Genomic DNA, 17,013 nt, shown 5'->3' with positions numbered 1-17,013 from the left:
TATATCAATTTTAGGTCAAAAATAGCTGGTCTGCCATGACATACTTTAACAAAATCAGCTGTGATGATTGCAAGCTCAGTCTGAGAGCCTGGGAGCCAAATAGCTTTGATGATGAAATTGCCTGTGGCCAGCTGAGGATGCAACACTAGATGGTCAGAGACGGAGCCTGTGCTGCTGAATGTCAGAACATGGCAGTCCTGGAAGGACAGAAGAGCAAAATTACAAGAAAATGCCAAATGGCTAGATTCACAGGAACTGACTTTTCATTCAACCTTCTGATAAGTTTGTGTAAAAAAGTTTGCTTTCCTGACCTTGAGGCCACATACAGCCAGATAATCTTCGTTACAGGGGTTGCCAGTGAGGCTGAGCACGGTGAAAGGAACTGGGGCAGAGGCAAGTCGGGTCAATGTTAGCTTCCTCTTGCTAGAATCAGCCTGCTTCAAAAGTGTGGACAACTGGAGGACTGTTATCTGACCAGACAGAGAAAAATAGGGGGAAAAAATCTTATAACAACTATTAAAACTTCTAAAGTCAAATAAAAAAAAAATCTGAATACAGCACACTTTTATAATGCCTTGTGTTGAAGTATTACTGAATCAAATGTTAGACATGAATTAAAATTCTGCAATAACTTAAAAAACCAAAGACCACATCTGGATTGAAACAAACCATTTCCATGTTTTCTTCAGCTAATTTGATGATGATATTATTCTTTAGTTTAGATCCAAGTCATTTTCTTCCATCTTGAACAAGTTTCAGCTAACACAGATTTACATTATTTTTATCTCAACACAACAAAACACATTATTGATCCTCAACACATCGGTTGGGATTTCTTTCTTCTCTAACCTACCTTCCCCTTTTCATGGCTCACTGCAAGATGCTGGCGACGGCCATGGGGTGAGGAGAGGACACACATGGCCACACGACGCAGGACGTGTGCACTGATAAGCTGCCGTATTGTTTGGCCTTGGTCGCCACTGTAATTCATCCTCACATTCTCAAAAGCCCCTTCTTGAGAGCCAAGTGTGGGCACCTGAGAAGGAACAAAAAGGAATCATTGCATGTTTTTTACCTACTAACTGGACTAATTTCTATAATTTGAATATATTATGAGGGGGATTTCATGGTTATTATACCATTAACTGATCCGTCATCTCAACGTTTTTGTCCTGAGTGTGCAGTTCATTTAAGGCTTTCTGGGCCCGGCTGCTGCTTCCCACGGCGGATGCTTGCTGGAAGTTTGTTTGGATGGCTTCCATGAGAAACATGAGCATCTCAAGAATAGCGGCAGCAGTGGATGATCCCATCTGTTGCAAAAAAAAAAGCGCCAAAAGCACAGGTGTCATTTTGTACATGAAATGCACAAAAAAAATCTAGTGGCCTGAAAGGAACACCAAACATTGGCCGCATATGAACATTAAAGTGAGTTTCTCTAACCACTTGTGCTAGCAACTCCTCCTGGCAGCCTTCAATGCTCTTGCAGACGCTGTTTTTCTTTGGTCTCTCTTCATCGCTGGATTTGCTGTCACAGATTGTGACCTTGCCCTTTTCAGATGGAGAGGCGTTCTGGTGTCTGATGGCACTCTCAGGCATCCGCAGCTCACTCTGGAAAGCTGATGACTCTTTCATTGTTGAGCCTATTCCGCTACTGGGGCTGCGCTTCACCAGGGCCTGTGGATTAAAACAAAACCAGTGAAAACTCCTCATATATTTCAAATTTTAAAAATTGTCAAAATACTCAATTTCAACTGTATATAGACGTTGGCAATACATTGTAGAAAACTGTTTAAAATTTAAGGTTTGACAGTTTCACTAGCTCCGTTAAACTTTTAAAAATGAAGTAAACAACTATTACAGAAAAAGTGGTTGATGAAATTGTCAAAAAGGAACCTAGCCTTGCTGTTAAAAACTAGGCTGTTAAAAGTTTCCTCAGATTTAAATTTAACTTAAGGCATGCTAAGAGCATGCACTCTTACACTGTGAGCCTACACATAAGAAAACAGTGTAAACAAAATAAAAACGAAACACTGCACCAAGCAATTATTGACAACTGCAACGTACACATAGAAGCAGACAAGACAATCCACAAGAAACATGGCAGAACTATGCTGCTCCACATTAAACAAAGAAACATGTAATGGATGAATGAATTTCCTCTCTGCATGCACATTAACATAAAAGCTCCAACATTAAAGGTTAACTAGGAAAACTGGCCTTTTCACTACGCACAAAGGACAGACACTGCTAGCATTTTTAGTACTGGCCATGGGTGTACACTAGCTATAATCCTGACCAAATGAAATGACTGGATGGAAGTCAATGGGGGAATGACTTGCAAACCAAAGTTACCGCTGTTGTTCTCTTCCCATGATGACCTGAGGTATTCGGTCTCACCTGGCAGCTGCCATCCTCTTTGGCACCGCAGTCACAGAAGAAAGAGCCATATTTGGCATAGGAGATCTCATGGTCTTTGTGACAGACCTTGGCGCACACTGTGCACACACCTACCCCATCTACCATCTTACAGGTATGACAGTGGTACCTACAATAGGAAAAACAACAGATAAGGTTATGGGTCTGGTACAATGGTGTAGCAACCAGGCATAAGCCAGTTCACACCGTAGAGATCTGCATCTCGTTTCTCTCATGTTGATCCTACATTCAGATTTGCCATTTAGACTAGTTATGTCTGTTTGCGTATAAAAACACACTAACCTCTAGAGTTACAGTCTAATGAATAAATAGACTGGATGAGAAATAGATTGTTAGCTTGATTTGAATTTTGGACAAAAGATTCAAAGTGTGAGAACAGGCTCTGCAGTTCTTCAGGATCAAAAGCAAATAAATTATGTAAGGAATAATCCTAAATTGGTGAGATACAAAGTAAAAAAAAAAAAACTATTGGAAACAAATATGTCTTTACCAGTGCTGGTTCATGAACTCCTTCTGAGTTATGGTAAATGTGCAAAGCTTGTTGCAAAGCGAGTCTTCATCCTGCCAAGCAATAACAACCAGTTAACACAGATTACATTCTTCTATAAAACCTGAGAAAACCGAAAATCAAAGCGGACGTGTTACCGAGTCCTCGGCTTGGGAATCATCATCTTCCACTGCAAGTTCTTCCACCCAGTCCGAGTCAACCTCCATTGCTTTCTCTTCTCCCTCCACCAGCAGTGCTGAGGTACCCTGGCCGCTGCTTTGACGCAGGGCGTTCATCACATCGGCCAAATAAGAAATGATGTGGCATGAACATTCCAGCATAGTGGCATGCTGGTAATAAAAAATAAAAACAACATTAATAAAAGCATGATTGACAGCCTAATTCCATGTAAGGTCAAAATGAATGAAAAAACTTTCATGAAAGAGCAGCAGGTCAGATACAAAGAGAATGAATTACCTTTCCATGAGATAAGTTTGTGCCAACTTTCTCCACCACATTCTTCTGTGTCAAATACTTTTTGCTGCAAAAAATTTGAATTTTATATCATCATTATGATGCAATGTAATTCAATTGTATTACAAAACCTAAATTATAAATTTTATGTATCTATCCATATAGGTTAATGTATTCAAAAAAATGAAAAGTATTAATTAATACATCATTAAATGTTTATTATTAAAACTTCTGATTGAGAACTTTATTCAATAAAAGGAGCTTTGTACCATTTAGTCAGCCAATCAATAGCTGCCCTGTGAAGCTGTAGGTGACCAGCGCCCTGTCCAGCACTGGCCAGAGTTGCCATAATGGCCATGAGCTCAGGGAAGCCCGTTCCATCCCCGTTGGTCAGCATGTCTGTTGCCATGGGAATCAGTGTGCTGAGGAGGACAGTGCAAACTCCTTCGCCAACCTGACTATTGTCACGCACAATATGAGTTGTGAGGAGCTGCAGCAGCTGCCGGTTTTCCTGGAGAACGTCCAGCTGTTCTGTGTCCTTTGGTGGCGTCGCCGTCATGCGTGTTAGCCAGGACTGTAGGCGAGACGGTTCCACGCAGGCCAGCTGGGCCAGAGAGCCACACAAACATAACAGACTTGGGTTTGGACTCTTCTCAGCTGTTAAGAGCAAAAACATTAATTACATTACTACAAACAAATGATATTTAACTCACAACTAAAGTTTGCTTTGTCTGTTTTGGTCCACAAAATATTTATATGCAGGTTTTTGATCCACATTTAGATATAGACTGTTTTTCATTTTTGTTTACCATGGAAACCTAGCACTGAGAAAGCTGATAACTTTGTTCAATCCATTCCAACATTGTACTTACTGAGCTGGAAAAGCTTGGTGAAGAACTTCAGCACCCTGTTACAGAACTTTGCAGACAGGTTTTCATTGGCTGTGGACATCATAATCTGTACAAGCTCCCCACTGGAAAAAAAAAAAAGATATTCCATGCAACTGGCTTCTGATAACCTGAAATATTGCTACTTATATTATTAGTAGAACCAATACCTGAATGAAAAGAATTCCTCCATTGCTTTTCGGACCTGACTGCTCTCAAGCTGTTTTTCTAGGTACTGAAGACATTCCTCAAGAACTGACTCATCCAAGCCGCTAAAAATAAAGCAAAGAAAAAGACCAAAGAAGAATAATTTTTGCTCTGCAAAATCAACACTAAAACAAAATGCTTTTTAATTATATTAAGAATGAATGAAGGCCTCATGCTGGATTACCTGTGAGGGTCCGAGTGATTGGCTATGATATTGTAGCATCCCGTGACCAAACGCTCATAGATTCGGGCTAAGAAGGCATCCGACTCTGCTGGGCCAAGAATGCGCTCCAATGAGGTGCTGCTGATCTCTGCCACACACTCCGTGCTGGTCTCCAGCAACAGGGGAAGCAGCGTGCTCACAACCTGTGTAGGATTCAACTCTTCTGTACTAAAAGGGGCAGCCAGAAAAAAAGATTATAAAAAAACAACAAAGAAACAAAAAACCACTTAAGTTGCATTTAGACATGAAAATTTAAAGCGAGAACCTGAAACTTACACAATGAGGTCACCGGTGAGGCGAACCAAGGAGAGAAGTATGTGTTTAAGAGAAGAGGCCAGAGGCAAAGACTGACAGCTCAGAGTGCCCAGATGAGCTGCTTGAATAGCGCTGATGTAGCTCTCCGATGGGATGGTGTCGTTAGCAAACGCATTTCGCTAAGTAAGGAAAAAAATCTATTTTTACTACTAAAAAACATTACATAAAAATTAATCTACAGGTTGAGCTATCTTAGCTAAATTGTGTAAAAGTGCCTCGTTGTTGTACAGTTTTTTGTAAAATAACAGCAGACATTCTACTCTATGTAATTCACAGACTAGGTTGATTTCGGTATAATTTGATTTAAAAAAAAGGGTAAGCAACTGCTTCTACATACTTCAAATAAGAGTTATATCAGTTGTAGTATGACTTCACAGCTAAAAGTTGCAGGTTTAGGAGATCAAATCTGACAACAACCTATGAGTTTGTATCTTTGAACCATCTTCAGACAGGCCTTTTTTTTCAAATATCTGAATTGATAAGTTCAGGAAGACTGAGACACTAGTGTCTGTAGTTAATCGTTTTCCTGACACCATGAATCTGGATTATATCACCCCAATAAAATATGCTCAACTGTGTAGTAATTATTTAAGTTGTAAAAAAAAAAAAAAAAAGTTAGTAATTAGGCAAAATTGTGTAATTTAGGCCTTAGCGGCCTAAATTACCCAGCTTAAAAAAAGCTACACTATATAAAATAATGGTTCGACAAATTTCCTTAAAGGTAGGCCACAGCATGTAAGAAACTAAGAACTAAGCTTAACGCTGCATCTGGTCACATTATGCGTAGTAAAGCTGTATTAAAAAAATGTTTTTTTTTATGAACTTACCCATGAGCCGATGTTGGGGAACTCATTTGTGTTCACACCGTTCCAAGTTTCACATACTGTTTGTACAGCTGACGGCAGATTCTGCATCAAATTATTACCTGTGAAGTTCCATGTTAGCTGAGGTTAGATAGGATTTTATTTAAAGTTGTGAAAGCAAATGTGTTATTTGCCTGGAGATTTGAAGTTTTCTCTACATACCCAGCAGGTTGGCCTTGCAGCGGGTGGAGCCAATAGACAGAACTGCAGCATAACCTTGGAGCTTTGCGTCGGTCAGTTTGTTTTCACCTTCCTCTGGGATGTTCAGCAGGAGGTAAGATCTGTTTGTGAAATGTTAGATCAGACTAAGTACTGGTAAAACTGACACATATTTAATAAAATGTGATTCAGAGGAAAACTTATTATTATATTTATGCAACTTTTTCCACATAACTAAAGTGTAAATCCTGTTTTTCCAAATATATAAACAGGAATGAAATAAACATCCTAATGTGAGCCCCTTACCTTGTAAAGGCAGTATAAGTGTCAGTGAGCTGTAGCGCAGCAGGCAGCAGGTTTTTGGTGATGTCAGACGACTTGTTTGTGTCGGCCTCAATTGCAACCTTGGACAAGTGCTCATCTAAAGAAACTTGAACTTTAGAGATGACTGCATCCAGAGTGTAAATGGCTTGCAGGGAGGGCAGCTGATGAAGCGTAAGGACGACGTTTGGATCGACGTTTGAGAAGGTGGAGATCTAAGACAGAACACATTTTTCCAAGGGTGATTACTTTGTATAAAACAGTGCTTAAGAAAAAAGGAGAGACCGTTGCAATTAGTACCTGTCTTGCAATGTACTCCTCTGCAAGCTCCACGTCATATTTTACACTGCTGCACTTTGCTACAGTGGCCTCAACAAGGGATGCTGCCTGGTCAGCCTTCATCCCCTGCTTCACCAGATGATCCTGATGACAGAGACATTAAGGGGTCACAAAAATATCAAAAAGTAATAGAGGTGTAACGATTGATCGTTTAATCGATGGCACAATTTCTATAGCTGCGATCCAACCATATCTCAAGTACACATCTGTTCTTATGAGGTGAATTTGTCCAAGATCCTTTTAAAAGGGAATTAATCCATTGTATCGATATAAGGAAATAGCACATAAAGCAAAGGAGTTTTTTCTTTTTTTTTAAAATGTGTTTTATGTGAGCACTTTTAAAGATAAAGACGTGAATTGTGACTCAATTAAGTAATGAAAACCATACAACAAAGGTAACCTAATGATTTAATCTGAAGTGGTAGTTGAACGTTAAATAAAATGGAAATGTATTTGCCTTTTTTTCCCCCCACTAAATTTGTTTATGTCCATATTTCTTTAATTTATACCCAAGTTACCTTAAATAAATCAAGGGGATTTCAAGTATGCAGGTATTTATTTCACAGTCACTCGTTATATTTTTGGCTAAGGATGAAAGGAATCGATTCCAAGTCACTAAATTATATTGAATTGTTCTAAATTAACCAAAATCATCCATGAATGGAAACCGAAACCATGAATCGTGATATGTATCGAATACTTAAAGTGAATCGTTACAGTATTTTAATAAAAAGAGAAAAAGTTATAATAATTATGTAAAAGAAAAAAAAAAAAACACCACTGATTAGGACCTAATATATCACACATACTTTTGAGGCAATGAGTAATCCTCTCAAGCTGCAACATACCTTGATCCAGTGGACATACGCAGACACTCGCAGGCGTGAGGACCATCGTAGCGTATGCAAGATGTCACTCTCACTGGGGTCCGTGCAACCAGTCTTCAGCTGCTCCATGAAAGCTTTAGAGGGCGGTAATACACCCAGGATCCTCCAGAGTATCAGAAAGTAGTACTGAAGGGAGCACGCCTCCTATGATGTGTCAAAATAGAACACATTAACAGCATTAGATGAAAAAGTTGGCTGACAAAGTCCTCAATGTAAAATATCTTTTCCAATTAATCTTTTGATATTGTAATAAAACCACAATGACGGATAGATCCTCATTCAACTAGTATACCTTATTTTATGCAGCATTATACAGCATTTAAGGTTGAAAGACATAAAATCTTCTGATAGAGAAAATAATAGTACACATGGCTGGTAATAGATCTGTTGCATTATGTGGCTTTTTCCCCTCTCCAATGTGCTTCTCACATTGTTATTTTTAGCATTTGAAGAAAAGGAATTTATGTGAATAAGAAGCCACGTGACTCTGTTCAACTGGTTAAACACCATATTAGCATTAAAAAGTGTCAATAGCTGGATATGAATGCAATTACGGCCCTATATACAGTCCAAGGCGATCTGATTATTGATATGATATATTATGCAGGCCTATTTAAAACACAACTCATTGTTTAAAAACACACCTCACAAAAACTGATAAAAAGACGGAAAAATGTAGCTTCCCCATATTTTGTTCTGACTTTTGAAATGTTAAAACCTGCTACCAAAAGACCTGAGTGATGTGAAGGAAAAATAGGGAGTAAAGGTTCTCAGATAATCAAGACAAACCAAGAACCTCAACAAATTTTAATTAAGGAACCTAAAGTAACACACAAAGCAACACATGAATGTTCCGAGACAAACCACCAATTACTTGAGATCATACAACACAGACCAGGTGCATCTGGTTCGTGCCTGATATGGATCAGTGATCATTTTCAAACCCACTCTATTCAGAAAACTTAAACTCCCCAAGACTAATTAAATACCTCAGCCGACCCAAAACGCACAGCTGCTGCAACAACATGTCTTATGGAAACAGACTGGAGTTGGTCATTTGTTGACACACAACGCAAGGCTTCGTTCAATGCAATAAAATACAATTCTAGCTTAGAGGATTTACAAGCTTGTCGAGTTGGTTTGGGTACAGACTGTTTTCTCACCATAGGAGTGATGGGCTTGTTCTCCTGTCTTCTGGCTGTATCAAACTGAGAGCCTGATTCCAGTAGTGAGATGAGCCACCCATACAACTCATCATATTTAACTGCCCCACCGACCAGCTTTGGAAATACCTGCCAGGACAAATAGCAAGATTATTATTTGATATTTATGATATGGTGAACTGTATTAATAATGGTATAGATCAGAGATGTTTCACAAACCACAGACACAAATCTTAACTGTACCTTGCTCTCCTTACTATCCAATCTGCCGATGTCATCCTCCGACGCCTCAGGGGATAACACACAGTAGAACTTAGGCTGAACATTTGAATCTTTAAAAAAAAAAACACAAAATCATTTAGAGTTAAAATAAATTTGTTTATACAACAGCACCATATTAAATATTAAATCTGGACAAGATGAAAAATATGGGATGTATAGTCTTCACCTGCTGAACAGTGTTTTGCCCAGTTCTCCTCCACCTCTTTAAATCCATAGTAAAGTGGGAGACCGCTCCGTTTCCCACCTTCCTGAACAGAACTTGGTCCACTGGATGGGGGCGAGAGGAGGTTGTATTGCACCTACAAATAGTGTTCAATTAGTGGTTTTATTTTTTTGTTTTCACTGTTCTACCAACAACCAATAATCACAATCATGTTGGGCATCATTTCCTTGGAAATGACACTTCATATGCTATTCTATTCTAGTCAAATCGACATCAAAATGAATAATATTGATCTGCAGTGTTATGTTACAGGTTGTGATAGAATTGATCCCTGGTTGATTGTAGAACCAAAGAAAAAGAAAAACACACTGCTAAAAAAAAATAGAGAAAACACTCAAATATCACATCCTAGATCTGAAGAATGAGATATTCTTACTGAATAGTTTGTTCTGTACAAAGTTGAATGTGATCATGACAAAATAACTAAAACAAATCCTTTCATGGACAATATGTGGTTCAGTGTGACCTTAACAGATGGATTGAGATATGATGTAACAGATGCGCAGAACGCGCAGCAAGTCCATAGCTTCAACTGCTGACACACTACAGCCACATGAGGTTTTGCATTGTCCTGCATTAGGAGGAACCCAGGGCCAACCCGGCTTTTCTTACAAACTTTGGTAAATGCCACGCTTCCTGCACGGCATTGGGCTGTGTGCACTCAGGGACAAAGAAGCTGTATAGTCCCCTTTTTCTTTAAATTTTTTGTGGCGCTTACTTGGGTTTAATAAATGGGTGTTACTTAGTCTGTAAATGAGTGGTATCTGTTGAATGTTTGTAGTTGCATTTACCATGGAATTTAAATTATAAAAAAGGAAATAAAAAAAGGTTGATACAATCATAAAATGAAACTGTATTTGCTTTTTTATCGTCTGTGAAAACCTTCACTGAAAGATTGTTTTAGAGAGGAATATATCTGCATTATGGGCTCACAGGTCAAATTTTTAAGATTCTTAAACAGCGGATGTGAAAAACTTCATTGGCACCAAACAGTTTTATGTTTAAGATAAATTTCAAAAACAAATTAACAAATAGTTGAAAAACATTTACCTGCTCAAAGAGGTATAAGGGAGCCTTGGAATAGTGACGCAGCAGGTAATCAAAAACAAGTAACAAACGGGCCAGGTTGAGAGGAACAGACTTCAACTGGGTTTCTCTGCTCTGTGCCACTTCAACAATAGCCTGAGTGAGCATGGTGAGGACCGACCGTCGACCGCGTTCAGACAGATTGTGGAAAAGGAGCAAAAGCAACTGGAGGTGTTCTACGTTGAGATCATCCTCAGAATGGACAGAGCCCTGGATGGTGTGCTGTTTCAGAGTTCCTAAAAATCTATAAGCAATACAGCAGAAGGAAGAGGAGAAAAAATTACTTTAATAGGATCATTTTATTGAAAATATATGAAATGGTACAACTGAAATCAGGGCATTAGGGAATAAATTAAATGTATGAGTCTGCAAAAAGAAAAAAAAAAACCCTACTACAAAGGCCTTTGATAATCCTCTGGTGGAGATAACTACATACCCAAATTAACATTAAATTCACATTTTCAGTTGGAAGACGTTTTTTGACATTGTTAAATACAATGTAATGTAAATGCACCAAATGAGAACATTATACTATATTCATTGGTCCTTGATAAGCACATGTGAAACAACTATGATGAAGCTACCTTTCCCACACTTTCATGCACTCAGGCACATCTGGCTCTCCCTGCACACTGGCTTTGTGCTGCCAGATGAGGAGAAGTCTGGAGAGGACTGACAAGGACTGGGGGTGAATGTACAGGGGCCAGGGGCCTTCTGAAAACGGAGCTACACCCAACTGTTGCAAAAGGGTGTTCTGTGGTTGACAAGATAGGAGGGAAAAAAAGACATTTAGAGCTTGCAGCAGAAATCAGTGGCCTAAAGTAAAGTGATATTTGAAAAATGTTAAACATTTTTCACCTGCAAAACTGGAGATGGCAGATCTGAAGTCACCAGGGTGTGGTTGAAGTGATAAAGGGCAAGAGAAAACACTTCATCTGAGGAGCCTAGAAGAGAGAAACAGTATAATTAAATAATATTCTGTAGAGCTTATGAAAAGAAACTAGTTCATCAAGGTGTTTTTGACAAAGCATACCTTTGACGTCTTTATCCACATCTTTGATGATGCTGGCGAGCGTAGCCATATGCTGCTCTGTAAGAGAGACGCTCACATAGTTGCGAATGAAGTTGTTCCGGGACTTGAGCATTGAAGTCGTGATGAAGTTCAGGATGCTGGAGGCCAAACTGAGGAACTACAAGAACAGTAATGACTTGGAGGGGTCCCACCAGGTAAAATTAACAAAACAAAAAAAATCCTACAGGCCGTCAAAAAAAAAAAAAAATAATAATAATGGCATTGATAGATAGAAGTAATTTACCATTTCTGGATCCTTCCGACCGGCTAAAATGTTGCCATTCTCACTTGCATTCTGTTTGTTGGGACTCTTGAGTCTGGGTGATGTCTCTAGGGGTGGGGGAGGCGGGGGAGGTGGAGGAGCCACTTTATCCTTGGTCGGTGAAATGGCCTCTTCAAACCAAAGTCCCAGAATAGGCTCACTGTCATCATCTGCCAAAAATAGTTCAGACAATTTAAGTTACATTCTTTGAGTAAAACTAAAAAATATTCCACATCACAATAAGACACATATGGAAATACAATTAATAAAATAATAAAACATAAAAAGCTTCACATTGGCTCATAATATGTTTTAAAGCAGAAGCAGTGGCAGAAAGGCCAAGGATCAGGGTGGATAGGGAAAATCTTTAGATGTAATTGTATTAGGAACAACTGAACTACAATGAAAAGAATATTTTTCCTTTGATAGCACCTTATCATATTATAAGGACTATTTTATGACTAGTGTTCATTTATTCTTTTGCAAAGTTTATTGTATAAAATACTTCAGTCTGTCAACTAATTTTAAACCTGTATGTACACTACAATTAAGCTGATTAAAACTGTGCATCAGCAGAGGATTGAAGTCATTTACGACACTAAAATGTGTTTCCAAATAAGCATTTTGTAACACGCCATACATATTATGCAGCTTCTGCTCGATTACATTCTTACTCATGCATTTATGACACAGGCAACATTTAGACAAATGATAGTGGGGTCACATTCAGTAAATGCAGCATAAATAACCTGGTCTGCTCCAAGGCAATCTCTAGCTCACAAAATGACAGCACGTCTAAGAAAGATCAGAATTCATGATCTACTAAAGATTAAAGTGATTGGGTTTCTGACTCAAAACATGCTAAATATCTATTTTAAATAATACACTGTGACCACTTCCACTTATGAACAAGGACAATGTTTTATGTTGGTAATCAAATCATTATATTAATGTATTAATAACGGCATTGCTTTGAAATACTATAAAATTCCACCCTGCTAAAAAGCTCTTAAGGATCTAAATTACGGTAGGTCTAGGTTTGGTAATGCCTGCGTAATGTGGGCTGAGAGGGGGGCATTCAGAAAATAATATAAGTTAATTCTTGAAAAAAAAAAAAAAAAAGGTTTGTCAAGAAAAACAAAAACACTAAAGAGCCAAAACACCCCTTCCCTTGACTTGTCTTTCTCACTTAGGAAAGCATTAACACCGTTTCCTAAATGGAACCATGAAGAGTTTGGTTACATCTAATACCTCTAACTCAATTGCAGATCCAGAGGTCACTTCTCAGGCAAGGCGTTGTGTTACACTATGAACACTTTAATAATGTGGCTGTTAAAACTGCTCAGATCAACAACCGTTCTTTTTAGGATTTGAACCTCAGAATTTAGAGGCATACAGCAGAAATCAGATTTTGAAATCTTGGTCATTTTTACTCACTTTCTGGCATTAAATGTTTTCTGTTTTAGCCAGGTTTTATTTCATTTTTGAATTGTAATATAGTGGGCTGCTCCCCTCCAACCTGATGCTATAGGTATAGTGGTACAAAAGAGACACAGAACGTGCTGACTGTAGGTGAAAGTGAATCGAAGCTGTATCTGCTGCTCCAGCTAAGTGATGGAGCTGCTGTCCGCGAAAAACAGCAGTAACAAAAATTTTTTTTTCTTAGATTTAAGTCATTGCATTTAAATCTGGAATAAATAAAATCTAGGATATTTATTAAATACATTTCTTGATATTTCCACAGCATTGATATAGAAATAAAATGCAAAGTTCTTAATGTTCAAAACCAAGCCAAGGCTGAATAAAGGGTTCTTGCCAGCATATTTATACGTATAGGGCCAAAATGCAGAAAGTTTTCACCCCTAGTCTAAATGTAACCATCTCCCACTTGCCCCGTGCCCTTCAGATTCATTCATCCACTCATACTCTACAAATGTTGTAGTGCATAGCCCGTCCCTTTAGTCCTACAAATAATTTGCGGTCAGAGATATGAAATACGTGTCAGCAAAGAAAGCCGCAGATCTGGCTCAGTCGTAGCATTTCTGTTAGAAGTAACGAGCCAAAATGATTGGCATAACTATTGTGAGAAATTGATATAGGGATGCAAACAGGAAATTTGTTCCAATCTAAAAAGTATTTATATAAAAAACTAAAATAAAACGAAGGAAACTTCTATTTTTGACAAATTAAACTCTGCCAGCTTTCTCAGGTATTATCAAATGACTTAAACTAGACTGGGAGGAAAAAAAGGATGCGTTTTCTATACAGGGTACAGAAATATTTAGTTTGAAATATATGGGTCAAGTTTAATATTCTTCAAAGTCCTTTCATAAAAAATAGCATAAATTAAAAAATCTATTCCTAAACACAAACAATGATCATTATATTATGTACGGGATAAAAGCTGGCAGAGGATCCATCCAGATACTAGATTCAATCAATATCCTCTATTAGGTCAGAAACTAGGAAAACTCTTATTTACTCCTCTCAGTAAATGCATCATGAACAAACACTTTCAAGACGTATAAATAACAATGTCCTTTGGTGTAGACTGTTGCCAGTGAAAAATACTTCAGTTTTTATTGGTAGCAAAAATATCAAGGGAAGAGGCAGAAAGGTGTATGAAGCCTTTTTACAATTAAAATGACCAATAAACGCTACTTTTTTACAAGCGTATTGGCCCTTTGACTGACACTTGGGCTTCCTTTTCAAGGGTTCTTGCCAGCGTATTTCAGTGCCAACGGCTTTTAAGCTGAAATTAGACCAATATGCGGAATTTCTATGAGCGTAAAGGATGGAGACCTTTTTTTTTTAACACTATTACCTCTTTCTTTGCACACATATGTGAGAAACCTGTCTGTTAAGGACCTCAAGTCAAAGATTATGAAAATATGGACCACAGGCCTGCTCCCTAAATCACATAAACTCAGACTCACCCTGAGTGCTCTTGCAGGCAGGTAAACACATGCGTTCCCACCTGCCAGCATACAGATAGAGCAACCTTTAAAGGCAGGAGTGGATTGTTCAGGTTCGGGAGGATTCCCAAGCAGCTTGACGTCAAGCCAAACTGGCCAAATGCCAGATTTTTTCTTTCCTCCTACCAAATGAAACGCAGAATTATTCCTGTGCCGATGCGCAGCCGCAGAAGGGATAGCCCAACTTCTTACTGAGTGAGTATGATAATTTGTATATTAAAGGGAGATGGGAAAGTTGTCTACCAATGGGAGAAAAGAACGAAAGAAAAAAAGAAAAAAGAGAGGGCTTAATTAGCAACAAGGCTAAGCAAAAACAAAAAGACACAGGGCAGCACAGAAGATTAAAAAAGAATGAATTGCTTTTTCATCCCATCCATCCATCAATCAACTCAGAGAACTGGTAAATACAAGCTGCTCATGTTTAAAGGGCTACAAATAAATGCCTTTAATGCAGATTTCTTTTGTTCCTCTGGTTAAATCAGACTCAGATGTTATCAAACAAATCCTTTTGCTATATCTAACCTTTACACCTGCGTCACCTCCAAAACACAACTTCTTAAGCTCTACTCAACGGGTAAGACTGCTCAGCATGTGAACATAATTGATCCTCCTGCCAACAAACACCCAGACAAGTCTACATCTAGACTAATTTGAAAAGAAAAAAGGAAATTTAAGCCTCTCTTAATCTTGTCTGTCCTCTGCCCCAAATACAAACAGTCAAGCCTGTTAGTGATGCTACTCAACAACAGTGAAGTCACTTCAAGACACAACGAGACAGCTTTAAAGTTTTAAAAGAACGTCACATCAAGCTGTTCTCCACATCTGCATGCAAAACACATAAATCAAAACTTTTTAGGTGACAGCAAGATGGAGCTTATTGTGTTCCAGACCTTTATTTACAACTTAAAGTGACTTATTATTCAAGAATGATACCAATAATATGATGTGGGTTCGCCTTATTCACGACTCTAGATTTATCTCATAAATAAAATAATCAAATTCAAATAAGAATAAATTCAAATTTCAAATATCAGAATTTGAGGATTTAAAAGGCTGAGATTATGACCTATTCCTTCAATTATTTTGAAGTGTGACAAATGAAATACTTTTCAGGGCTGTATTAAACGCCTAGGTTCTTATTTTTAACATTATTACTGCAGATTTTAAAATGGTGATACTAGTTTTTGAAATGATATTTTGTTAACTGTCAAAAGAAAGTGTTATTCTATTATTGTTCTGAGTGTTGTCTAGTGTCCATACTTTAACAATTAACAGCCTGTGCCTCTGTTACAGGCCGTTTAAAAACAATAAAGACAAAATAATAGCCATTACTAAAAATGTTATATATGTAAAGAACAAGAAAAAGAATCTAGGGACGGATTTTCTTATTAGTAATTTTCTCTGACTAAATAACTAATTTAGCTCAGCGCTATTTTTTTTTTTTTTTAATCCAACCTTCCTGATAAAAGTTTTGGTCACTTCCTGTTTTGTGGCAAATGATTAATGAAGATTTCCTGGAATATTTTGAAAAGGTTATTTCAAATCATGATCTCTCCCAGACACTGACATTGTTCTCATTGGGTGGGGCTAAAGTGAAGTCATCAATAAGTTATCCATAAGCAAACATATAGTTTGAATTTTGCAAGAGGGAGATTTATTGCTTTGATTACTCTCAGGGAGCTAGATTACTGAGATTCCGTCTGACCTGTTTAATGGTTGACAACTTGATTCACATGAGGTGATGCACAGTGATTTACAGCCAACCTCATGCCAACACTCTGTTATAACTAGGGCTGCAACGATCGCTTATTTTGTTAATTGATTAATCTGTCATTTATTTTTTCGATTATTAATAATCGGATAGCCAAAGGCTATGTTTATACCCTTTTTTTTGTTGGTACAATTACTCTTCTAAGTGGGTTGCACTGTCAGCTAAAGGCATGTTTTAGATTCACTATACACCGGTTAATGATTAATCGATGAATAAATGAGTTGACAATTATTTCAATAATTTATTAATCAGGATTAATCCGATTGTTTCAGCCCTCGTTTTATCCACATGGTTTCAAGTGTGTAGAGTTAAGATTACATCTACAAATAACTGCATAAATGCACTGAATACTGATCGTTGATGGTGCTCAGAAAATATGGTACTGTTATCACATTATGCCTAGATATTGTAAATCAGTTTTTTAGGTGAGAATTCAGTTTTTGAGGCTTGGCTACACACACATGCTTTGATGCGGCAAAGGACTTTTAAAATATTTTAATCTCCAATGGCTTCAAAATACTTTAAGCATTTAAAGTCTGCTAGTGCAAAGGTTTTTATGCAGATATGTGTATATAAACAGA

The 17,013-nt window shown here is 37.9% G+C and overlaps 1 protein-coding gene across 8 annotated transcripts in view; it reads right to left on the bottom strand.

Moving 5' to 3' along the window:
• ubr4 (ubiquitin protein ligase E3 component n-recognin 4) overlaps positions 1 to 17,013 on the bottom strand; it is a 62,575-nt gene that overhangs the window by 33,331 nt on the left and 12,231 nt on the right. For 5 of the 8 annotated variants that reach the window (XM_015377760.1, XM_015377767.1, XM_015377762.1 and 2 more), the window contains 27 exons: positions 11,669 to 11,856; positions 11,386 to 11,542; positions 11,211 to 11,296; positions 10,937 to 11,106; positions 10,317 to 10,596; positions 9,210 to 9,342; positions 9,005 to 9,093; positions 8,762 to 8,890; positions 7,560 to 7,742; positions 6,673 to 6,795; positions 6,358 to 6,587; positions 6,055 to 6,173; positions 5,857 to 5,954; positions 4,991 to 5,148; positions 4,676 to 4,882; positions 4,455 to 4,556; positions 4,270 to 4,370; positions 3,667 to 4,054; positions 3,401 to 3,464; positions 3,082 to 3,273; positions 2,927 to 2,997; positions 2,353 to 2,545; positions 1,441 to 1,674; positions 1,140 to 1,310; positions 854 to 1,036; positions 312 to 470; positions 45 to 197 (listed from right to left, as the gene is read on the bottom strand). In XM_015377760.1, the coding sequence (XP_015233246.1) occupies positions 45 to 197; positions 312 to 470; positions 854 to 1,036; positions 1,140 to 1,310; positions 1,441 to 1,674; positions 2,353 to 2,545; positions 2,927 to 2,997; positions 3,082 to 3,273; positions 3,401 to 3,464; positions 3,667 to 4,054; positions 4,270 to 4,370; positions 4,455 to 4,556; positions 4,676 to 4,882; positions 4,991 to 5,148; positions 5,857 to 5,954; positions 6,055 to 6,173; positions 6,358 to 6,587; positions 6,673 to 6,795; positions 7,560 to 7,742; positions 8,762 to 8,890; positions 9,005 to 9,093; positions 9,210 to 9,342; positions 10,317 to 10,596; positions 10,937 to 11,106; positions 11,211 to 11,296; positions 11,386 to 11,542; positions 11,669 to 11,856 (4,361 nt within the window). The remainder of the gene's footprint in view (positions 1 to 44; positions 198 to 311; positions 471 to 853; positions 1,037 to 1,139; positions 1,311 to 1,440; positions 1,675 to 2,352; positions 2,546 to 2,926; positions 2,998 to 3,081; positions 3,274 to 3,400; positions 3,465 to 3,666; positions 4,055 to 4,269; positions 4,371 to 4,454; positions 4,557 to 4,675; positions 4,883 to 4,990; positions 5,149 to 5,856; positions 5,955 to 6,054; positions 6,174 to 6,357; positions 6,588 to 6,672; positions 6,796 to 7,559; positions 7,743 to 8,761; positions 8,891 to 9,004; positions 9,094 to 9,209; positions 9,343 to 10,316; positions 10,597 to 10,936; positions 11,107 to 11,210; positions 11,297 to 11,385; positions 11,543 to 11,668; positions 11,857 to 17,013) is intronic. The other 3 variants (XM_015377764.1, XM_015377768.1, XM_015377765.1) reach the window with 1 other exon arrangement.

The sequence above is a fragment of the Cyprinodon variegatus genome, unplaced genomic scaffold (genome assembly GCF_000732505.1).
Source record: "Cyprinodon variegatus isolate N-32 unplaced genomic scaffold, C_variegatus-1.0 Scaffold158, whole genome shotgun sequence".
Lineage (NCBI taxonomy): Eukaryota > Metazoa > Chordata > Actinopteri > Cyprinodontiformes > Cyprinodontidae > Cyprinodon > Cyprinodon variegatus.
The sequence above is the reverse complement of the archived record's forward strand: the minus strand, read 5'-3'. Positions and strand labels throughout refer to the sequence as shown.